This window comes from Branchiostoma floridae, chromosome 1 (genome assembly GCF_000003815.2).
Source record: "Branchiostoma floridae strain S238N-H82 chromosome 1, Bfl_VNyyK, whole genome shotgun sequence".
NCBI classification, from domain to species: domain Eukaryota; kingdom Metazoa; phylum Chordata; class Leptocardii; order Amphioxiformes; family Branchiostomatidae; genus Branchiostoma; species Branchiostoma floridae.
In genome coordinates this window covers 4562612-4586575 of record NC_049979.1, presented here as the reverse complement: position 1 = coordinate 4586575, position 23964 = coordinate 4562612, and the positions used below count along the sequence as shown (strand labels likewise).

The 23964-nt window shown below is 41.1% G+C and overlaps 3 protein-coding genes across 8 annotated transcripts in view; 2 read left to right on the top strand and 1 right to left on the bottom strand.

The window, feature by feature from the left end:
* LOC118422657 (uncharacterized protein NKAPD1-like) overlaps nt 1-2570 on the top strand; it is a 3844-nt gene extending 1274 nt beyond the window's left edge. For all 3 annotated transcript variants that reach the window (XM_035830339.1, XM_035830349.1, XM_035830332.1), the window contains exons 3-6: nt 396-472; nt 853-972; nt 1288-1386; nt 1600-2570. In XM_035830339.1, coding sequence (XP_035686232.1) covers nt 396-472; nt 853-972; nt 1288-1386; nt 1600-1885 — 582 coding nt within the window. In that variant the 3' untranslated portion in view covers nt 1886-2570. The remainder of the gene's footprint in view (nt 1-395; nt 473-852; nt 973-1287; nt 1387-1599) is intronic.
* Nucleotides 2571-3294: 724 nt separating this feature from the next.
* LOC118422589 (probable ATP-dependent RNA helicase ddx6) lies at nt 3295-14252 on the bottom strand. 4 transcript variants are annotated; one of them, XM_035830236.1, is made up of 11 exons: nt 14095-14252; nt 11753-12237; nt 11259-11322; nt 10907-11141; nt 10449-10592; nt 10036-10130; nt 9678-9800; nt 9213-9341; nt 8272-8452; nt 7334-7487; nt 3295-7014 (listed from the first exon to the last, which is right to left on the bottom strand). In XM_035830236.1, the coding sequence occupies exons 2-11, from the start codon at nt 11887-11889 to the stop codon at nt 6876-6878; spliced, it is 1401 nt and encodes a 466-aa protein (XP_035686129.1). In that variant the 5' UTR covers nt 11890-12237; nt 14095-14252; the 3' UTR covers nt 3295-6875. The 4 variants fall into 4 exon arrangements, with proteins under 4 accessions (XP_035686129.1, XP_035686121.1, XP_035686145.1 ...); XM_035830228.1 differs by having other exon boundaries at nt 14014-14120; XM_035830252.1 differs by lacking the exon at nt 14095-14252 and adding an exon at nt 14014-14069 and having other exon boundaries at nt 9213-9338.
* The window catches only part of LOC118422651 (rRNA 2'-O-methyltransferase fibrillarin-like), a 14692-nt gene continuing 4966 nt past the window's right edge, over nt 14239-23964 (top strand). Inside the window, exons 1-9 of the mRNA XM_035830320.1 lie at nt 14239-14407; nt 14888-14914; nt 15341-15373; nt 15559-15594; nt 17442-17477; nt 17900-17965; nt 19137-19199; nt 19464-19558; nt 20368-20538. Of these exons, the coding sequence (XP_035686213.1) occupies nt 14395-14407; nt 14888-14914; nt 15341-15373; nt 15559-15594; nt 17442-17477; nt 17900-17965; nt 19137-19199; nt 19464-19558; nt 20368-20538 (540 nt within the window). The 5' untranslated portion in view covers nt 14239-14394. The remainder of the gene's footprint in view (nt 14408-14887; nt 14915-15340; nt 15374-15558; nt 15595-17441; nt 17478-17899; nt 17966-19136; nt 19200-19463; nt 19559-20367; nt 20539-23964) is intronic.

Genomic DNA, 23964 nt, shown 5'->3' with positions numbered 1-23964 from the left:
TAGTAAACGCTGGCTCACGAGTTTTTTTAGCAAAATAAAGTCCTGACCCAGCGGTTACTACGGAGGATGATACTCAGGCTAGGTATGCATGACTTGAGCATTAAAGTGCAAGTTTTTGTGGGTGAATTTACTGATCGAGACAATGTTACTTGCTGAGAAAGATTAGTGGGAACTGAAATCATGTGTAGCTTGCTCATGGTCAATTGATTAACATTTTCTCTATAGTGGCCATATTTCTCCAGTCCCTTGAGTGGCTGCTATAGACAGGTTTGACTGTACGTTTACATACACATTATTTTAATCTTTGAGCTCCATACTTACACTGCAAATATGTATTTTTTTCCTGGCTCCCAGTTGTTGTGGTACATTTATTTTGAACACATGTGTACTTACAGGTACATGAGGAGTCGGAGATGTGGAGACAGTATAAGGAGATGGAGACTAGGAGGAAGGACACATCACCATACAGAAGGTGTGCTTTGGTCCTAGAGCCAAGGATCTGGACTGTGTAGGCCCTGGAAAAAGTCTGGCGTCCAGGCTACTTTGTTGTCATTGCCACACTCAGCCCTTTATAGCAAATATTATCACAGCATTTTCTGGTGCAGCAATGCTTGGAAATCCAGCCTAGAAGCAATAAGTTTTAACAGGCCCCAAGTTTACAAATTTTGGCTACGTTGGCTTATCACTCAAGGCAGTTGGTAGTGGCAAAGTACAATCATGTATGCATGTCCATAGTGTGAGTGTGACTATCATTGCACAGAGGGGAAGTTCAGGTTCTATATCTAAAACTTAAAATGAAACAATGTCTGTAGACCCCCTTACCACACATGTATTTTATACTTATATTTGCAGTGGCCAGATGAGAAGTGACAGAAGAGCTGACACGAAAGTCAAGACTTCTGGGGGAGTCTCTCCAGGCGGCTCCTATTGGACCAAGAAGTTGTATGAGGCAGAAGAGGCAGATCCAGACAGGTATCTTCTTGAATGGAGAGATGTCATTCAGCCTTGTCCTGATCATGTCATTATTGAAACTTCTCTTTTGTTGATCTTTTTCCTATGTCTCTATCTATTGTGGCAAAACTCTCTATCCCTTTCATAAACTTCTTCTGGTAAGTTTAAAAAAAGTAAAAGGTAGAGACATGTGAAAAATGTGATGATGAAGTTAACTGTTTGTTTAAGTGTTGGAGGTATAAAAGGTTAGAACAAGTTTAAAAACCTCCTTGGTTAGAAGGGACATCTCAGTAGGTTCTTGCTGTTGACAATATTTTGTACTATTTCTTTTTACAGATGGGGACATGGTGGCTTTAAGGAGTTGTACCCTGATGCTTTCAGTAGTTCTTCAAGCGCGGAGGAGTGTGAAGACAGAAGTAGGAGTAAAAGACGCAAGTCAGTTGCTCACTTGTTATCCTGAATCCTGTGTCTCATCTTGTTTATTTCTCATGATTGGAAATTTTTGGAATATTAATATACATTTCAAATAGTCCTTCAGATTGATGATCTGTTATGTCCACCTTTTGATAAGAAATGTATTGTACTTTCCAATGTGCATTGACCCTAATTTTTAAGTGACTTATACGATGTATCTTTTCTCCCAACTAGAAAGAAGAAGAAAGCAAAGAAGAAAGATATATCAAAGAAAAGGAAACATTCTGGTGACTCAGATAGCTCTGAGCAGCGGGAAAAACGGAAAATATCGAAGAAGAGGAAAAGAAAGAAAAGCAGCAGTGATGATCACAGGAAAAGCAAGCTTAGTCGATCTACCTCAAACGATACTCACTCCAGCAAAAATCATCAACTGAGTTCAAGTATTTTTATACCAGCACCTGCAGATAAAGACAAGTCTGTCAGACATCGTCCAAAGCACAAAAAGAAGCTGAAAGGCTAAAAGAGATCACAGCCGTGTTGATGCAGACGTAGGACAGGAGAGTCCTTTGGTAGTGGAGATGTAGTCTCCAAGCAGATCTTGCAGTGGCATAAGATAGTATCATAAGCTTGGGAAGGAATTTAGCCGGCAGCGGAGTTTCATTCGCCACCTTTCCAAGCTTATGATACTATCTTATGCCACTGCAAGATCTGCTTGGAGATTAGTGGAGATGGTGATGCCAAGATTAGGAACAGAAAGAGTCAGAGTGATGGCACGTAGCATCCTGGCGGTCCTGGAGAGTTTCACCAAAACAAGTGTAGAGAAAACGGAGACCCCATTGTGCCCATGGGTAATGGGTACCATTACATTGTTCCAGGGCTGAAAATGATTTTATTTTGGCAGAGCAGAGTTTGATGGGGGGAAATTGTGACCTTTTCCATATAATTATATGCAGTCTTTTTCTGTCAGCTATCCCCACCAGCCATTTGTGGGAATAGCTGACAGAAAAAGATGGCATATCATAAGGAAAAGGTCATGATTTTCCCCATCAACCTTTCCTTAGGGAATGATTATACAAATACATTTTTTCTATGTAGAAATATTTGGTTTCTCAGGGCTCTTTTTATGACTAATGAAATTTTAGGATTCAATGCCTTCTTGTGTGTCTATTGCTACTGCATGTACTATTAAAGTATTTTCAGAACAACTTGTGTGTCATGTCAAGTGCATGACTGTCCCAACAACCTTGCAATTTATCACATGGGTCTTATTTGTGTAGATCTCAGGGGTCTCTCCAAGACCTGTCCCTTAAGGTTGCGAGCAGGATGGTTATAGGAACAGACAAAATTTCACACCATCCAAAACTGTCAACTTCCTTACATGAAACTGATGAAAATGCAAACTCGGCACAAAAAGTTTGAAATATTAACTTTGGAAGATTATATTTCCGTTGTTTCTGCATCAATTTCTGTGTACATGTACCACATATCAATTAGCTAAATAGCATGTTATTTCCTTTCTGATATCAGACTTGTTATGATTGTAAACTGATGGAACAAGCATCCACTTTCTAACAATACATTGATGCAGAAACAATGGAAACTTGATCAACTTTTTGTGCCAACAACGAAATTTATTAAACTGGAGAAAATTCAAAACCCCTTCATTTTTAATCCAGAGGGTAGGGCTGCATTTCATCCTTCAAAGAATTTACTGTTTTGCCAAATTCCTTGCTTCAATTCTGTAACCTTTGTTTATCTTTTCGAGCATCAAATATTCTTTGTTGCACACTCGCATAAGCTTTCATGTGTCCTGGGGACATTGTCCGAGTGGCCCAAAGGTAGATTAGTGGAGTGCCCTATGGCCCTTTCTAATAAAGTCTCAGGTACACTTACAGAAGAAAATTGATACAACAAAAGACAGCACAATGATTTTGGGGAAAGGGAAGTTTATTGGAAGGAAATATGGATTCAGGTTCGGAACCAGTTCAGTATTCAATCACCTGTGAACGAAAAGTATTCTTTCCTCTTCTGAAAGTCGTACAAGGTACTGTTTCCAACAAATACTTCTATCACTTGCTGAAATCAACTCATGGAAACTACAGGGTTTGACAAGGAATGGAAAGGGGATTTTTCTCTTTTTTTGTTTGTTTCGGTTCCACAATTCAGACTGAAAAGAAGCTGATCATTTACAACCTTATTAAAGTTCAATGATTTTTCACCAGCAAACCTTAAGGTGTGTAAGTGAGTGGCTTCATTTCAGTTGGTTTCACTTTAACACTGTCAGAAAGTAGACAGATCAAGTCATTCAGTGTCCAGAAACATACTCACTTCACATACGCCTTCAAATCAGAAGAGAGGATGTTTTGGCAGTCACGGAATGTCTGGTCTGTCTACTACAGAGAAGTTCTGCTACACTTTGTACTTGACTCACATCTGTTGCATGATAAACAAGTTACATACAAAATCAGTAACATGCGCAGAAATAAGGGTAGTTGTTGGCTTACGAGGTCAAGGTATTTGTTGATGCGCAAAAAAATGTTACAATAACAAATGGCGCTACACTCTTTGTCTAACACAAGTCGCAACAAGTTGTTCTGTTATGAGCATTTCAAGTAAGCCAACATTGTAATCATCATTCACAAGAGGAAAGCAGTCTTTGAAACTGCTTTGCGAGTTTCAACACAATCTGAAGGTCTATATAGCATGTATTGCTTGAATTTACCAGAGGTACAAAGTATAGCAGTAACCATTAGGGGTGCATACACACAGCCTGACTTCTGTCAGACTGTGTATGCAATATCTGTTAACAAGCACCAGTCTGCTGCTCCCTATCAACAAGATATGGATGAAGATTGGAATATCCCTGGAGCCAAACCGGTGCTTGAGGACAGAAAATAGATCTATCACTGATCTTCAAATGGTAAAGTCATGTTCAAGTGGCAGTCAAGCACATTTCTGGTTCAAATCTTAACTCGTGAGTAAAAACTTCATAACGTTTAGCTGGGATCGTGCAACTCCCTCCCAATTCTTCTGTTCATCAGATACCTGAAGATTTCCTTCACACTTTTTCTTACTCTTACCATCGCATTTCTGAACAGACGTCCAAAAAACCTCCAACACAAAATGTCACCGAGTAGTAAGCAAACGTACACAGTGGCCTCAAACTTGGCAGCCAACGAATGAAGCTTGAACCTGACTTTACTCCTCGAGCGATCACGTGGCAGATCTTAAGTCATCTCACCACACAATATTGTGTGGTAAGATGACAGTCTTCACTACAAGGTCAGCAGAGAAACCTGCCACAGAAAGCTGTAGGTTTCTCCACTGACCAACCCAAGCCCAGCCATGATGGAAAGCTGGGCTACAAATTCACATGTTGGTTGTTACCATCTGGACAACATGCTCCTTTGTTGCCAAACTGTCTTCAAAGAGCAGAAGCAACCATGTACGACAAGACCTCCATGGGACAGATGATCATCAGGAGAAAGTTGTTGTAATTGGTAACAACCAAACATGCTTTCTTTTACAGTACTCTTGATTTGTGGATACAGTTGAAACTATTGCATTGCACTTCACTTTTACAGCAACAACTTTGATTTTACAACTTTAGATTACATTTTTTTTGCTACATGTACCTGGTTTTACGCAATACATCATGAGAACTGTAAACCACAAATCATGAGCTGTATTCTTGACAGAGAAACAATGGAGTGTATGGTATTCACAATTGTCAACCACTTTGATAGAGCTCATGGTAAACATCTGACAGGTGTACATATCAACTGGCTTGCATCATTACACACTCATTTATCTGTCAAGAATACCCAAGAGAGAGACAAGATATTTCCAGTTCCATAGCAAATACTTAAGATGCTGTTAAGTCAACTAAATCTGTGTGCACGATGCTGCTCAACAAAGCTACTACAAGTGCAGCAAGACAACAAAGCAGTCTGTCATGGCACATCAGAAGACCTCCCCACCTTGTGTTATATGAGCCAGTGTAGTTATGTGTTCGATCCCTATCTGCGAGAGACCAAACATGAAGGGTCATGTACGGAGAGCTGAGAAGTGGGTAGCAGTTTCCCTGCTTTGAAGACAACCCACGATGGTTCACATGAACCACTAGAATTTGCCATCAACTCACCATACTTGGTTGTCCCACAGAATCACTTTGATTCTACAGTTTACCAACTGAAGCCCCTGGACAAGCATATATACACATGTACAACACTTGCCTGTCTGCTCTTGCCCAGAGGGATGATGACACAAGTTCATTTAATCGTCGTTCAAGCAACTTTCCTTTTCAAAATTGCCAAAGGACAAAGTATCACTCTGGCTGCCTTGGCTCCAGGTAAATTTCAACTGTACCCGTGAGCCACTGGTGCTTTAATCTGTTCAAAATCGAGCGAACTTGTCTGTGGCATTTCTTCTGAGGCATCATCAGCCCAAAGGCCAAGACGTGGACAGGCTTGTATATAGGGTACAGACATTTACAAGGTATTGTACAAAAATAGAGTTCTACTTCTACATCTGAAGGTAGGGATGTGCCTTGCCTGTGTGGATCTAATGTTGCCTTGCCACATGTGGATCAAGCTATAGTATCATAGCCTGATCTCCATGCAAAGCATCAACTTTGCTGAAATCAACTACAGAGTTCATCTTCTAGGTTAACAGTATAGTTTGTTTCACCCATCCAAAGTTTCTTAAAAAGATTCTGATTGACAGAAAAATACTGCTGGATGACTTTGCTTCGGCAGAGTTGGTGGAGCTAGCTTCATGACAAACGTAACCAAATGAGATACACAGCTTAGCACATGCACACAATAGTATAAAAGTATAGAAGAATAGCAGAGGAACTGGAAATATCTTGCATTGAAAGTTTTCAGGAGCTTGACACGCACATCCAAGGTCTTGGATCCTCCCTTCAGCTGCAAAAACATGTCAGAAGTGAAGCGAAAGAATATGCTAGAGGGGGATAGGACTCGTTCTCTCAGCCTTGGAGGTGCATGTCAGAAGTCAAGCTTTGCATTAAGCCAGGATGCAAGCTAAGAATTGAACATTTGCTGTTTGCTGTGTTGTTACTAAATCACCATTCTGGAAGCAAAGTCATCCATGTAAAGCACCAAAATGCCATGTCAGAGTCACTTTGTGACTCTCAAAATTTACAACATAAATGATCTAAACATATTGTCTGTACAAGCTTTTGGCAAACAGTTGTTACATGCAGAAGTGAGATATACATCTCTGCCTTTCATAGCATCCTGTATCTTGGCAATTCTAAGATGTATCACAAACCATGTTTCATCCAGACGTCAGTGTGCACAATACCGCCTGACACTAAAATATATGCCACTTTTTCATGTAATAGTTGCACTTCGCATATTATAGAACTCCCTCATAAAAAGAACGAAAGAAAACGAACAAACAAAAAAAAAGCAACAACTGAGAAGTCCCAAAGAAGAGGGATTGGTCTCTCAACACTGAAAGGTCGCATCTGCCAGTCTTGATTCTCACTTCTGTTGCTGGGTTTGCTCCTCCAGCTCACCTGTTTCTGAGTGGTACTCGGCCACGTACAGACTTTTGTCAATGTCACCTGGTATTGGCTTGATCTCTGTATCCAGTTCACGCTCAATCTTGTGAAGGTTGTACCTGCAGAAATGGGAGATGGCTGTCAATTCTTCCGCATCCACTTAACTCGAGATCAACAACATTTTTTTTTTTAAAGCACTCGCTACTTTTGTTGGAGTACCTCCACCACCACCGGCCGCACTAGTGCCGTGCACCGCTTTGTTTCACCTGGGCGGGATGCTCCTGAAGGTGGCCTTGCCCAGTAATGCATAGAAATAGAAACATGTACGTGCATTTCTACTCTACATTTTGTCACTGTGCATGCAACATTCTTAATTAGATGTAGAACAAACACCACCTGTCACTGAAGCCTCTTACGGAACACTAAAAACCATCCCACCTGTCATCGAAAGTGATGAGGTTGATGGCGACGCCCAGGTGGCCGTACCGGCCTGACCGGCCGATGCGGTGCAGGTATGTTTCCGCCATCTTGGGGAAGTCAAAGTTGATGACAACGTTCACAGCCTGGATATCAATACCTCGAGTGAAGAGATCTGAAACGGGTAAGGGCATCATGCAGAACTGTCGACAACACTTCAACTTGTTATCATAAGACGCCAGCATCACTGGTAATGAATTAACAGCTTGGTAATGTTGCCTAAAAGATTCATCTACGCAAGCAGATTGTTGATTGTATACTTGTTTACATCCACAAGACTGTCTCCAGGACCCGTCCGTCCGTTCTGGGATGGAAATTTGCTTGCTGGGATGGAAAATAATGGTACCCCATCCATCAAAAAAAATTACGTGAAACTGTAGAAAATCTACTTTCATAAGCTTAAATGACATATCTAATATAAAGGAAAATCAACAACATGGCCCCCCAAATAATGAGTTGGACGGAAAAAATTTCAGCTGGAGACAGCCCTGATTGGGACACACATCAGGGTTGGACAAGTTTTCTAAAATTCATTTGTCCTATCGGGCAAGTACAAAAAAAATTAACTTACCCGAACCAACTTTTCACTTGCCTGAAATTTAAATGACAATCTGCTACGGATTTTCATTTCCAGCAAGGGAATTTTTTTATTATTGGCTTTATTTTTCTGTGTTGACCAATTAATTTTTGATGCCATCACTGTGAAAGGCAAAAAGTATATCAAAATCTCAATCATGGAAAAATCTTGCTTGCTCGATCAGTCACTTGCACGATCGGCACTTTCACTTGCTCAGGACAATTGGGCTGGTGGACTTGTCCAACCCTGCACACTGGGGACCCATATATTATAGCAACAAGTTCCTGTACCAATTGTCTTTATACATGCAAGTGTTCCTTACCAGAGCACACGAGATTGCGGCAGGCACCATTGCGGAAGTCGTGGAACACACGGTTACGATGCTGCTGGTTCATCTTTGCATGAATGTAATAGCAGGAGTAGCCCAGCTCAGTGATCTTCTTGGCCAAGAGCTCCACTCGTTGGGTGGAGTTGCAGAAGATTATGGACTGATTGATTTGTAACTGAGGAAGGGGGAAAAAGATGAAGATGCTTATCACAATTCAGGGCTCGAAATACCACCTGCATATGCAGGTTAGTGCAGGTAAAATTGGAGCTGTGCAGGTATTTCTGATGTCTACCTGCACCAAACCTGCACTGGTCCATGAACTGGGTTTTATACACAATTGTCCTATGATGTAGGTGTGTATGGATTGTCATTAGCTGCATTGATAAAGTATGAAAGAAAAAATAGCAATGCATGGTTCCTGAACAATTTTAGTATGATTCATAATGTTAAGTTCATAGTGGTGCAGGTAAAATTTGTCTGGTGCAGCTAATTTTCAATGTTACCTGCTGCAGGTATGCAGAAAAAGTATTTCGAGCCCTGCAACTGTTGTCTGACCCAACAGCCAACACCATTATCCTGTGTCTGTAATATATATTTTTTAATCTACAAAATATCCTCTGACTTAAGATTATGTTTCAAGAAAACCAGAATATCTTTTACATCAAAATTTAGCAATGTGATAGTGAAATGGAAAGCATGGTGGTAGCTGCTCAAGACTGCACTGAGTTGACTAATGCAACAGAGTTGCGGGAGGATCTAAAGTCTAAGATCTATGGATAGCAAGTGATACAGATTGCACATCAATGTTGAAACACTGTTTCCTACAAGTTTACAGAAATGCTAGTCATCTTGTTAGTTCATGACTACATTCGGCATACCAGGTAGGATTCAGACAATCCAAACACCTCCATGTAAGAGATGAAACAAGGCCATACCTTGGAGAACAGGGTGTTCAGACAGTGGACCTTCTGGCGCTCTTGAACGAAAGCGTAATATTGGGTGATGCCCTTCAGCGTCAGCTCTTCCATCAGGTTAATCTCGTAAGGTTTGTTCAGGTGACGCTTCTGGTCAACATTTAAAAAAAGGCAGCAATTAGAGACTCTGGCATTTATCTATAATGCACAGCAAGTTAACAGCTTTATACTACTGCAGTCATGTGTCTCAAACGTCACATTCCGGAAGCTACAGTAAACGGGTCCATTCCGTGAACTAGGCTGACAGAGTCAGCCAAAAATTTGGGCTAAGTCCAATCAATTTTAGTGTTGGTTAGTTTGAGTTTAATTTATCCATGTCATTTACCAACACATATAAAGTTTCATGCTAAGCTTCAAAGGGTCTTCATGACACAAAACAGTAACACAACTGCTGTTCTATTTCAGAGTGCTGATTTGCTGATTTACCATGAAATCCTTGACTGAGAGTGGGAATGTGGCTGAGAAGAGCAGAATCTGCCGTTCCCTTGGCAGGTGACCGATGACACTGTCCAGCATTCCTTTGAAGTCCTGAGACAGCAACTTGTCACCCTGTTGGCAGAAGGTTGACAAAAAGCTTGTTTTTGCTAACAGAGTTCTCTTTTTGTAGATGTATCACAGTAGGAGTTTTACTCACTGTGCAAAGTTTGCTGCACATGTATAGCACTACAAAAATACACATTACCATAATGCTATCTTTGAATGCCTCACAAGTAGTTATTATAAAAAGATGAACCGATTCTGAAAATAGGAGCTGATACCACATCAGTAAAGAGGATATAAATACCTCATCTAAAACGAGCATTTGGCAGTGGTCCATCTTCGCCACACCTTTCTTCATGAGGTCGAGGATGCGTCCAGGGGTAGCAATCACAATGTGCACTGTGGACAAGAATGTTATCATGACTTAGCGTAACGATCATTGTCTTAATCTTCCTTCACTGTCTTCAAAAGTAATCTCAGAGTCCAAGCAGATCCTCACACACACTCACTATGATGGCATAAGATAGTAACTGGCCAAGGAGTGTAGTCAGCCAAGAGGTGTCCATTTGCCAAGAGGTGTCCATTACCGGTAACAAAACACACTCCTAAGCCGGCTTCACTCCTCTGCCAGCTTTTGCCACCATAGGATCTGCTTGGAGATTATTCAAAAGCACACATCCAATACAAGAAGAAAACCATGTGTTACAGATGACTTACCAGTGTCGTATAGCCTCATAATGTCATCCCTGAGGCTGGTGCCACCCGTGGTGACCATGCATCTGATTCCCAAGTGCTTGCCTAGTGCAGTAGCGATGCTGCTTGTCTGCAGGGCCAGTTCACGTGTTGGCACAAGTACCAAAGCTGAAGTCAGAGAGAATATTTCAAGTCATATGAGGATATCAGTCCTTTAAAAAGCTTTATACAGTAGAAGCCAGTTAATTGCACAACGGATTAACACACACTTCTGTTAACTGCACGGAATGCCAAAATCCCAAGCTGGCACTGTCTAGCTGGATAACTTTGCATCATTGCACTAGTCAGATAATTGCACGAAATTCACTGGCAAATAGGCGGCGCAATTAAGCGGCTTTTACTGTATTGGAAAAAGTGACACCAACTACATAACTACACAAATCTGATTAGCCAGTCTACCAGATAACATGCAACCATCTTACCTTGGATATGATTCTTATCTAGTTCCACCCTCTCGATCACTGGAATGATGTAAGCGCCAGTCTTCCCAGTACCGTTTTTGGCTCGAGCTAACACATCTCTTGCTAGCAGTGCGATTGGGATGCTCTCTTCCTGAATTGGGGACGGTTTTTCCCACCCCATCTCGAAGATACCCATGAGGAGCTCCCTCTTTAAGCAGTAGTCTTCAAACTCGTTTCCCTTGGTAGCAGTGACATCCTAAAATAAAACATGAAGATGACCTTTTGTGAGAAAGGCTATTAAACATGCATACACACAGTAGAGTCGAAGTAAGACAACAATGAAAATAGTGAAACGGAAGATGGCAAGACTTACTGTTGTTCTTATTCTCGTATCTTTTTGAGGGATCTTCAGCTTTTTCTTCCAGTCCTCACCAGGCCTGCCAAGAAAAAGGGACATAACAATGTTCAAACATTAACGTTATATCTAGTAGTTATATAAATACCTCAACTCAATTATGAGGTGGACTGGCCTCTTTCCCCATCATAATGATGTTTAAAACAGAATATGTTTAAAACAAAATATTTCTAGTATTTCTACAAGAACGTTTCTAAACATTCCACAAATGTACAATTAATGTGCAAATTTTGTATTATCCTTGGCATTGAATTTAAGGTGATCCCAATTTCATTTACTTAAATTAACTGTTTTAACTAGAAAATGAACAAGATGTATTTTCTTCCACAGCACTTACTTATGATACACTGAGTTTGAAAACAATATAAAACGTGGCAGGGACCCTTAAGGGGGCCTGAATTGGGTTTGCTATATGTTCATGTTGCATGATACAACAGACTCAATGCACTTACCCTGTGCTAGTCTTGTTTTCAACAGTCTGGCCATGGTTGGCAGCCATTGCTGTCCCACTTGTCACAGGTTTAGCCATCTGTTTGATGGGGCCGGCATGATTCGCCACACTCATGCTATTCATGCTTGTTGCTGCCATACTTTCAAAGTAGAAGTTGTGTCCACTAAGGCCCAGTTGGATTTTTTAAAAAGATTGTGGCATATGTTCCTTCCTGGGAACACAAAGTCTAACAGTCTTTTGATTTATGAGTCTCTATCTCATGTGAGTCTTTGTGCTCAACTTTGCTGCAATCTCAAAAATTGCAAATATAATATTTGAATATAATAATGATACAAAAAATCTGTCTTTATCAAAATCTGTGGTCCAAGTCTTTAAAATAGACTCATGAGTTAACTATTTATCCTCAACTTGAATATCATATCACATCAGGAATTCCAAGGCAGATCAGGTTCACCATCTATCCGTGTTGGAAGGAAATTTTACCACCTGCAGGAAGAAAAAACACAGGATGATGAGATCAGTTGTTTGGGTCATGGTACTATCACTTAGCCTGGGTACCATCCGGAAAGTAATTCGCACTGGCATTCATTATTTACCATATACAGTTGCTTCCAGCTCTGACATTTATTATACACTATATATATCGCTTCTCTGCTGTTCCGTCTGGGATCCCGGACCACGATAATGTCTGGAATCATCCAAATTTTGGATGCAGGCGTTGATTTGTTCCTACACTCATTTGAACAGGTGTTCCAACACCGGAAAATCTCTCCATCCCCCTGCGCATGTGGGCGTTGGCCTGTTGTTATTGAACAATCGCTCTAGAACTCGTTCCTTGATTCACTCATTAACTGATTTTACCACCAAACGGTTTGAATGTGCACGTCCTCAAACGGGTAGCAGAAGCGAACATAGGAGCGAACTACTGTCCGGATGGTACCCAGGCTAACTATCATTGCTAAGGTATACAAAATTTCTGATGTTCTTCTTCATAAAAAGCCTATCCTTGCATAGATTGATGGAATTTTGAATCTGAAGTCTGCAGACTTCAGACAATATTCATAATACTGAACCTTACCATCAAGTTCTACTACAGTTTCCTGAAGCGCATGGGTAATGATTCCTTTCCTTTGCCAACTGTTAATTGGTATGACTATTCCTCTGTCTTCACGAACAACAGTACTTTATCTACAATTGTGAACCCTGACGGTAATTTGGTATCCGCCCTATTCATGTAGATTGGGCAGACGCTCTGGGCAGAAGGAGCCCTCCACTGCCCACATAAACTAGGGGGCCAAGTAGCAGTTTTACACTGCTGGCGTAGTGATATCATGGACAGCTCTACATGAAACTATAACCACAGTGCCACAGTTTCTACAAAAGCTGAGCGGAGCTCCTGCTGCCCTGAACTTAAGACTGCCCACTCAACCCACAATAGAATGACCAGGTTACCCCAGTTGACTTCAACTGCTTGTTGTCATGCTACATGCCATTAGAAAATTATGTGTCACTGTCTCACAGTTAGAAATTGGTCTCCCAAATCGACATAAGTAAAAATAACCATTGCAAAAGTGCACATAACCCAGACACAAGATAAGTCCGAATAGTTCCCAACATTGAAGATTTGGGTTTGTATGTCATGGTTAATTCTGCTTCCAGATGAGCACATTTCTGGCGATGAAAACAATTTCTGAAGGTTAGGACATGACTGGTTTTAGTCAAACACACCTGACCACCTGCATTTACAACAATAGAATTATTTTGAAACCACCTTACCTCAGTTGGTGACTGTAAAAAGTACGGTGTCATATTAAAATGATAACAAATTAACCAAACCCAGAGACACACTTTAGGACAGCCTGCCCCCCCCCCCCCCTCAGAAATTAGAAAATTCAAATTACATCTCTTTGAGGTTAGTTATAGCTCTTCGAGCTATGTTATCATATATTTGTAATATAACAAAATATATGGAAGGAAGTCACGGTAGAGACTAGACAGAAATGTGTCAATATTTGGTACCAGCACTTGACAGTCCAAGGAATTTGACAAGACATGGCCCCAACTGAATGCCCCTGTTTCTGGGCAAACCTCCGCACGAAAACGTGACGACATAAAAGACGCATTCGCCTGAAAGTGTGAGACTGGAAAAGCGGAACAGTATCGGATGACGTGATGTATCGTCATAAAATCCCTTCATATTCACACCAAAATTACACGTGAGCGCATAAATATGACCCCCATGAGAACAAGCGATTATCGTACCACATATAAAGGTATACCGCATGTCACCTGGACGTCAGATTATCAAACACGACGATAGATTCAGTCAATGGAAATACTCACCTCCAACGTCCAATATGGCTGCTGCCTGAAAATATGGGGAAATCATAAATTATGCTAATTAGGAAGACGTAACGTTGCGGGGTGGCGAAATCTGTGTTTCCCGATCTTTCGATGAGCAAAAAAAGAGTTTAATTCTTGATAGCTGTTCAGTAATGTGTTCTAACATTTTATTTGAATTATTTTTGCAGAAAAAAAAGGTGCATTAAAATGACTATCTATTACGCATGCGTGATTGGCTTGTTTGGCTGACCCGCTGGATGCGAAGTTTGGCCGAGCTCGAGACAAACCTTCAACAAAACCATGGGAAGACCAGGTATATTTTCCATTTTATTAGGTCCTACGAATGTTGTAAACACACGAGGATTTGTATGTATGGCTGTGGAGTAAGTTTACTTGATTTGGGAGATGTAGACATGTACTGGAAGAGCATATGACCACAGCATGGGTGGGAGGGGGGCATCTCAAACACGTGCGCGCACCACGCCGCAGGAAAGCCAAACACCACTGGTGGCACAAAACATTCTTCAAAACTAATTCTATAATTTCGAACAGCTATTATGATATCTTTGATAAGTTTTGATGGTACTTTGTCCTATTCTGCCCATCATACAAGACCAAGAGAGATAAAGTTTCAGTCCAGCCACGTTTAGAACTTTTCAATTTAAACACCAAAAGGGTGTCAGGCCTCTCTCTGCCAAACTTTGTACTTGTAGAAAAGAAATTACAGTAGTTTTAAGGGCTGTAACTTGGATAAGCCCCTATGTTGATTCCTTCTGTTGTTTTCCACTCTCAGGTTTCTCACCGCGCGGAGGTGGTAGAGGTAAGAGTGCAACATTTTCTCATTTCGTTTAGATACATAGAGAAAATCATTCCGTTAGGCATGATACAATAGGTGTACAAATTACAATAGCCGGTGCGACTCTGGAGAAAACTGTCTGATAGAAACCAACGTCGCACCGGCTAGGTGTACAAGTTTGTAACAGGATATATGTGGCTTTTTTCTTCAAAGATTTCAAATGAAATGAATATTATAAACACCTATACAGTCTATATTCCTGACAATTTAACAAAAAGTAAACATATAGGATGATCCGATCCATGTACTTCAATACAAGTTGACAAATCTGTTTTGGTGCGCTGTTTTTAAGCTTTGGAAGAACTATTTTTGCCTGTTACAGCTGTAATATTCTCTTTGGTCTGTTAGTTTGAATCCTTTGTTTTGTCTTCTGCTTTTCGTCTCCATCAGGTTTCTCGCCACGTGGGGGTGGCAGAGGTGGTGGTAAGTGTTCAATAACTTCAGTATTGCATTTTTCTAATACACCATGTCTCAACAAGTGTTATTATGAAGCTAAGAGAGTGGTACACAAGCTTCTTGCTTTTGGGAAGATGTTGCCGTCATGGACAGTAAAAGCAGACTTTTCTTCGATTCTCACTTACCGAACCTACTGTTTTGTTTACTTGCAGGATTTTCACCACGTGGTGGTGGTGGTGGTTTCAGAGGTCAGTTCAATTTTCTTTTATGAAAGAAGACACTGGTAGGCAGGGTTGTAGCCAGCATCCGTCCTTTGACGGAATTTTGCTGTTGGGGACGGACAAAAATTTTGTCCATTCTATCCTCTGTGCTGGAAAAAAATTGGCATGTAAAGATATTGATTAAACCAACCAAGACGTTAGACCATATAGTGAGTGTGTGAAACTGAGTCTACTGGCTAAATTTGCCCCTCAAAATAAACGAAATGGCCTTTCAACTCTTCAAGGTGCTAGATTTCAAAATTTTTCCGGGAGCACGCCCCTGGACCCCCTAGAATCATGGCACCTTAGAAAGGATTTCCATTCAAAATCCAGGGAACAGGAAAAAATTCAGGCCAGCTACAACACTGCTGGTAGGTGTGGAAACAAGAACAGCTTGATCTGTGAAGTTGGTGGCTGAAGTTTTGTTAAAGTTTTCTTCAGTACAATTTCAAAATTCATGAGCAAAACTTCAGCTCAGATATTAACGGGAGGGGGCCATACTTCGACACCCGTTCTAAGTGGATGCGCATGGCTTTTGTCAATGTACATTTTACAGTGAACTCATCAAAAACAAGTTAAGATCTTGTATGCATCCATATAACTGTTATTGAAGCTGTACAGATATATATTTCATTTAACAGTAGCGTTCCGCACTGTACTTTGACAGCGCACGAAACTTACAGCAGGTTTTCGGCTTGCGTCCTAGCAGAACGTTCCAACACAAAAAAGGGGTCCAAACTCCGACATAGTAACAACCAGACCATCGCCGTGCATTTTTAAACAACTTATGCAAATAGAATAGCACTAAAAGTCTTCATTATATTTTTTTTGTACCAAATATGGGTCATGTTTTGTATTACGCGACTTATTCAAATACGGTGTGTTAAAACGTTTACCTCTCACGGTGAGACCAACTTGCCGCAAAACGGCAGCGCATTGTTACGTTTGGACTGTGACGGCATTTTCGCTTTTCGGCTTCCTTGATTGCCATTTCATCCTGTCTTTTGGCAGCAGCAACGGCTACAGGATTTTTTAGTCGGTAGAGATCGATTTTTCTTGAATGTTTGTCGCTTTACGGACGGGTTGACTGAGTTCAACGTGTTGAGCATCGCTCGCCCGCCTGCGTGCGTGATAGTAAAATGGCGGGGCCCCGACTAGGTGAACATTGTGGCATCATTTTAGCTCCGTTTATCCAAGCCAGTTAAAGGCAGAACAGAACACAGGTATTATTTTTCGGAAGGCTAATAAACATCATTTCTATGTGTGGTGATATTTTTTCACATGTCGTATTTTGCGAAGAATAATTCAAGAGTTTCCAGGGCCATGGTCTCGATACATTCGCGCGTCAACTTGCACGGAAGGCGTCAAACTTGTGCAAGTTTTTCAATCGTTATCTGTGGGACTTGCTGACTTCGACACATACCCCGCCTTTGTACTTATTTACAACAAGGTTTATTTACAGCTAGTGTACTTCTCATGTGCAGGCATCTATGCATTTCTCCGCAACAATGATTTTTAAAACCTGTCGAACTTTGGACCCCTGTCGAAGTATGGCCCCCTCCCGTTACCACACACTAGGAATCCTTGTGTGTGGTATTACATGAGCTTTTTTGTGGTTGTATTTTCTCTCAGTCTCAATGAAATATTGAAACCCTAATGATTATTACGGTTTAGAGCTAAGACTACAGTGTTGTACTTTCATGATAAAAAAAGAACTATTGGAAGGAAAGAGTGGTGTCAGAAATGATGACTGAGGATAAAAAGGAACTATTGGGAGCACCTCTCATGTTGTATGTTGTATAGATCGTTAAGTTCTCGCCTGTTTGATGTTGCAGGTGGAAGAGGAGGATTTGGTGATCGTGGAGGCCGAGGTAAATAGACAAAAATCAGTTGAAATAATGTACAAAAAATATTATTTTTTAAGTCATGCATTTTCCAAATTTTATTCTGCCCATTTTTGTCCTGGTATGATTCAGTGCTGATTTGTTGAATGTTTCCTCTCCATGATCTACTACTAGATGTAGACAATGTAGCCTGTTTTGCAACTTGGTAGTGAATCAATGATGCTTATTATGTACTACAGACAGTCATAGTTAAATACAGTTTTTCCTGCACAGTCATCATTAGCACACTTTTGTACACATTACGAGATGTCGAGAAAATTAAGAAAGTCTCCTCTCCGGGGAGAATGAACTTGGTGTGTTTAGTACATGTACATATATTGATAGAAGGCCTACATAACTGGCTAATGATGTCAATCCCTGTGTGACACTTTTGTGAAATTTGTCTGCAGGTGGTTTTAGAGGAGGTCGGGGTGGAGGCCGTGGCGGAGGCCGTGGCGGATTCCGTGGTGGCAGAGGTAAATATGTCTGCATCCTTCACTGTAGTAGCCTGGGTACCATCCGGATAGTAGTTCACTCCGGTGTTTATTATTCACCATATACAGTCGCTTCTCGCTCCGACTTTTATTATGCACTATATACAGTCATTTCTCTGCTGTTCCGTCAGGGATCCTTTAAACCTAACGTCTGGAATCGTCCACATTTTGGAAGAGGGCACTGATTGGTCCCTATGAATCAGCGAATTAAGGAATGGGTTCAAGCGCTTGCTTGAACAGGCGTTCCAACACCTCTGTCTGCTTGTGGGAGCCCTGTTGTCATCGAACAAGCGGTCTAGAACCTGTTCCTTAATTCGCTCATCAACTGATATCACCACCAAAAGGTTTGAATGTACAGTTCTCCAGCCGGGTAGCAGGAGCCAACATAGGAGTGAACTACTACCCAAATGGTACCCAGGCTATCACTGTAGTCTTTGAACAACACAATTGTCAGTGTGACAGTTGAACTGATGCATCACTTCCAAATGCAATCCCTGGCCTGCCGGGCTAATTCCTGTCTGTGGTGTCTTGAATCCCCCAAAAGAGCCACATGACCAGGACTGATGTTTGAACCTAAATAGATACATTTGAGTTATCACCACAACCTCAACACGCATGCATACACATTGTACTCCATCATATAAATAGTTTGTCAACTTCATCACAAAGTCCTGAGAACATACTCTTCACTGTAGCTTTTACTTACAACATTGCACCCTATAGCAAGCCCTATAGTCAAGACAATAACTTTGCTCTACTTTGTAGCTGTCTTTCAAAGGATTGGATGTGTGATGGCACATCAGATGGATTAGTAGAAATCATAATCTCAGCTGTACGATTTACCTCACTTCAGTGATACTGTTTGCAGACCATACTGGTAGCCTGATATCCATCCGTTTACAGCTATAGTAGAGGCAATAACAATAACATTTCTTATAGATTGTATATGCAGTTAGTTATGCAAATGCCAAACGACCGAAAGCCGAGCAATGCCGAGGAATGTTTTATAGCTGATCACACCATGGCATGGGGCTAGCATTGTGGGTCATGTGCTTGTCATCCCTCAACAAAATCATACATCCCACTGCTATATTATTACTACTTGTTCTAAACCAGTCACTACTCCTTGATAAGCATGTGTGTATCCCTTCAGGTGGTGGCAGGGGCGGCTTTGGTGCAGGAAGAAAGGTGGTTGTTGAACCTCACAGGCATGCAGGTATGTACAATTTATAGTAAATGAATAAATAGATAAATATTGGGTGTATTTGCAGACAGTAGGTACCCAGTTTTTTTTAGTAATGAGGCTGATTTATGTGATCAAGGCACCTCCTAAAACACGGGACCCCGTTTTACGTCCCTTCCAAAAGACTTTTTGGTGTAAGTGTTGGGTGAGACTTTCATAATGATATTACCTTGCACCTACTCCAATGGAGTTTGGCTTTGTTGTTAATCCATCCAAGTGATTGGCTGTGCTATACAGGAGTGTTCATTTCACGGGGGAAGGAGGATGCCCTTGTCACCAAGAACATGGTGGTTGGAGAGTCAGTGTACGGAGAGAAGAGGATAACAGTGGAGGTAGTGTATGGAGTGCTGTATCACGTAATGAAGCATAGATCATAGTTTTGAAGAATGAAGTTTGTGCCTATTAATCATTCTGGAGGAAGCGGATCATAAGGAAATGTAAGGGAATAAAAGAAGATATCAAAATTTGAGCTCAAACAGATTGATACAGTCAGAACTGTCTTGGCTGTTAGTTGAACTTATAAAGAACTATAATGAAACGAAAACTTGTATGCATTTTCATCATTTCAAGCTGTCCATATTTTCATGTTATCTCCAAGCATATCCTACGGTAGCATAAGATAGTATCAAAAGCTGTCAGAGGAGTGAAGCCGACCTAGGAGTGTTTGTCTACTGGGCAAATGTACACCTCTCGGCCGACTACACTCCTTGGCTAGTTTGGTACTACTGTAAATGCATTTAAGTTCGCTTGGATTTAATTTCGCAGAAGCGGGAAAAGTGACTTATTGTGGTAGCATTAAGTTCGCAGTAGCACCATGTACTGTAGTCTTTTACTGCCATGGAAAAATGTTTGCGGTTTTAAGTTCGAAGTGAAGTGGCCAGCATGAAAGTTTCTGCATTTACAGTATCTTATGCCATCGTAGGATCTGCTTGAAGATTACTGTAAATGCATTTAAGTTTGCGGGGATTTAATTTCGCGGTAGCAGGAAAAGGGACTTTTCGCTGTGGTTTTATTTTCGCGGTAACACCATAGACTGCAGTCTAATACCATAATAGAAAAATGTTCGCGGACATTAATCCACAGCGAACATTTCTGCATTTACAGTAATTTTCATGCCCCCTCTCACTTGATGTTGTTTCAGGAGGGGGAGAACAAGCTGGAGTACCGTGTGTGGAACCCGTTCCGCTCAAAGCTGGCGGCGGCCATCCTGGGTGGGATTGACCAGATCCACATGATGCCCGGCTCCAAGGTGCTGTACCTGGGGGCTGCCTCGGGCACCACCGTCTCACATGTGTCTGATCTGGTCGGGCCGGTAAGTAACAACTAACAAGGTATCTGTATCTGTATCTGTATCTGTATCTATATAGCCGGTATAACCGCCCTTCGGCGTAACACACCAGCTTCGCAGGCACGCGGCGCGGCAGCAGCTGGTTATATTACACTGAATGACTCATCACACCTAACTTTTGCACATCTATATGCAAGTGTTCTCTGAAACTATCCAGAGAAGACGCCCCTACTGTGCTTGGTGATAACATATTCCACTCTACAATAGTTCTGGGGAAATAGGAATTTTTGAACACATCAATCCTAGGTTGGTAACTCTGGTACTTGAAAGCATGACTGTTTCTAGTTCGTTTTTGAGCTGGTGTTAGATACTTATCAGTCGGTACGTCCACCAGTTTATTGGTCATTTTGTACATCATACAAAGTCTGGACATTTTCCTCCTGTCTTCAAGTGATGTCCACTGCAGATCTGTTTTCATTTTGGTAACACTAGCATCTCTGCTGTAGTTGTTTGTACAGAATCTGGCAGCTTGGTTCTGTACCCTTTCCAGTTTATCTTTGTCTTTCTTTGTATACGGATCCCATACTGTTGCAGCATATTCAAGATTTGGTCTTACCAGTGACGTGTATGCAAGTGATTTTACCCTGGCTGGGCATGCCCACAAGTTGCGTTTGATTACTCCCAGTGTCTGTTTAGCCTTGGTTGTTATTTTGTTAACATGGACACCCCACTTCAGTCCAGTTGTTAATGTAACACCGAGGTATGGGTGGGTTTTTGTGGTTGCTAATGTCTGACCACAGAACTGGTAGGGGGATACATTTGGGGTTCGTTTGTTTGTTATGTGCATGATATAACATTTATCCGGATTGAACTGCATAAGCCATTTCCTTTGCCACTCTTCCAGGGTGTTCAGATCTTTCTGGAGAAGTAGTGAATCTTCCTTTGTAGAGAGCTCTACATATAACAGGCAGTCATCTGCGAACAACCTCACACTTGAATCGAGCTGGTCTGGCAAGTCGTTTATGTACAAGAGGAAGAGCAATGGTCCCAGGACAGTTCCTTGCGGAACTCCAGACGCTACTTTAACTGGAGCTGAGGCCTTCCCTTCTACCACTACAGTTTGCTCTCTGTTCGTTAGGAAAGCCTTTAACCAATTAAGTGTGGTACCTTGAATTCCATAATGCTCTAGTTTTGATATCAGTCTGCTATGTGGGACTTTGTCAAAGGCTTTAGTAAAATCAAGAATTGCTAGATCCACTTGTCTTTTGTTGTTCAGTGCCCCAGCTATGTCGTGTACTGTTAAAATAAGCTGTGTTTCTGTGGATCGCTTTGCTCTGAAACCATGCTGGTAGTCCGTTAGTACATTGTGGCCTTCTAAGTGTTTCATTATATGGCTATGGATAATGTGTTCAAGTAGTTTACAGGAAATACAGGTAAGTGAAACTGGTCTGTAGTTACTGGGGACCGCTCTATCTCCCTTTTTGAAAATGGCGCATACATTTGCATCTCTCCAGTCTTTAGGAATCTCTCCTGTGTCAAGCGATTGTTGGAAAATGTTAGTTAAAACAGGTGCAATTTCACTGGCTGTCATTTTGAGGAACCAAGGAGGTATTTGGTCTGGCCCGGATGCTTTGGATGGATTAAGGCCTTGCAGCATTTTCTCTACACCATAAATAGAAATTTCTATTTGTTCCATAGGAGGGGTGCAGGGGTGCCCAAGAGATGGCATGTCTGTGGTGTCTTCTTCTGTGAATACACTTTTAAACTGTGAACTGAGTGCCTCTGCTTTTTTCTCACTGTCACTAATAATGGTGCTCCCCAACTTTAGAGTGGCTACCCCGACAAGGTCTCTCCTCAGGCCTTTTATGAATGTTTTAGGTTTGTCAGTTATAGCTTCTCCCAGTATGTTTGCCACGTACTTTGAGTGTGCTGCTCTTATGCTTTTCTGAACTCCTTTTTTTACTTTCTTGTATTTATTCCAGTCTTCCTCTTGTCCTGTTCTCTTAGCTTTATTGTAAAGACGCTGTTTCTTCCGACAGTGCCTTCTTAAGTTTCTGTTAAACCAGGGCAAGTTGTATCTGCTTGATGTCATTTTACTAGGAATGTGCTTGTTCATTGTGTGCTTCATTTTGCCTTTGAAGTCATCCCATTTCTGTGTCACTGACATGTCTTTTGTTCTCATGTTAAAGTTTGTTGCATAGTCCTCAAGGTCATTCTTGATAGCCGGCTCGTCAGATTTCGTGCGAATATACACTTTCCTTTTTGGTTTTTTGTTCTGTTTGGGTGCCAAGTTCACGTCCACTAGAACCATGTCATGGTCACTTATTCCCGGAACTACTGCGGTCTTTTCAATTATGTTTGGGTTGTTAACTAAGACCAGGTCCAAGAGATTACCATTTCTGGTTGGTTCCTGAACTGTTTGGAATAGCCCATGGTTATCCACTAAGTGCAGTAGTTTCTGTGCCTGTCCTGTATAGTTCTGAGCATTATCTGTTGTGCTGACATCCCAATTTATACCGGGGGTATTGAAATCTCCAAGAATGATCACATTGTTGGAGTTTATCTTAGTTCCCACTTTATTTATAGAGTTGTCAAGCTCACCCAGACTATTGCCCTGGTCCGACGGAGGTCTGTAGTATGTACCAATCATAAGCGGTTTCTTTCCTGCAAGTTGGGTTTGTGTCCAGATTATCTCACAGTCTGTGTCCAGATCTGACTTGTTTTGAAATGTACTAGTAAAGAGAGATAAATTCATCTGTTATAATTGTCATTACACGAAATAAAGGCATAAATTAGGATTTCATACTAATCAAGTCCAGGCCTCCAGAAACGTGTCTGTTGTATGGGCGAGGGTTCTACAATACAGAATCGACTTAAGTAGATCATACCAAACATTTCATTCTTTAGAAAAAAAACACAAAAGACACACTTCCTGCTAAGATCAGCAAATCAATCTATCATAGAAAACGTGGGACATTTCATTTTCAATTGTTTTCAAATAGGAAGTCAAACCCCGCAATAGTAATGTAGGTTAAGAATCGTATTCGATATTCTGTATGTACATACAATCAGTTAATCTTCATATGTTAGAATTTATATTATTTACCTGTTTTCAATCACTTAATGTTTTGATTTTATTCACCTACAATTAGCCCCCTGGGCATGACTTTGCAATAAAACCTTATAATCTACAATCTATCATAGTAACTTGCTACAAAATGTTACAGCAAAGAGAGATATATTGATTTGTTATTATTGTTATTACACGGAATAAAGGTATAAATTAGGATTTCCCATTATCCAAGTTCACGCCTTTAGGAACGTGCCTTTTGTTTCAGCGAGGTTATTATTATTAGATATAATCTATACGGTCGATCAAGATACTTGCTATGAAATGTACCAGCTACGAGATAATTCATTCCTTCTTGAGTGATGTATACGCTGACTTAA

What these genes read in the sequence shown, in the direction of transcription:
- LOC118422589 (XM_035830236.1), bottom strand. Translation starts at nt 11,889, where the DNA reads ATGGCAGCAACAAGCATGAATAGCATGAGTGTGGCGAATCATGCCGGC. An exon ending in ATACGAGAATAAGAACAACA is followed by an intron (nt 11,142 to 11,258) that starts GTAAGTCTTGCC and finishes GTTTTATTTTAG; the next exon opens with GATGTCACTGCTACCAAGGG. An exon ending in TATGAGGCTATACGACACTG is followed by an intron (nt 10,131 to 10,448) that starts GTAAGTCATCTG and finishes TCTTGTCCACAG; the next exon opens with TGCACATTGTGATTGCTACC.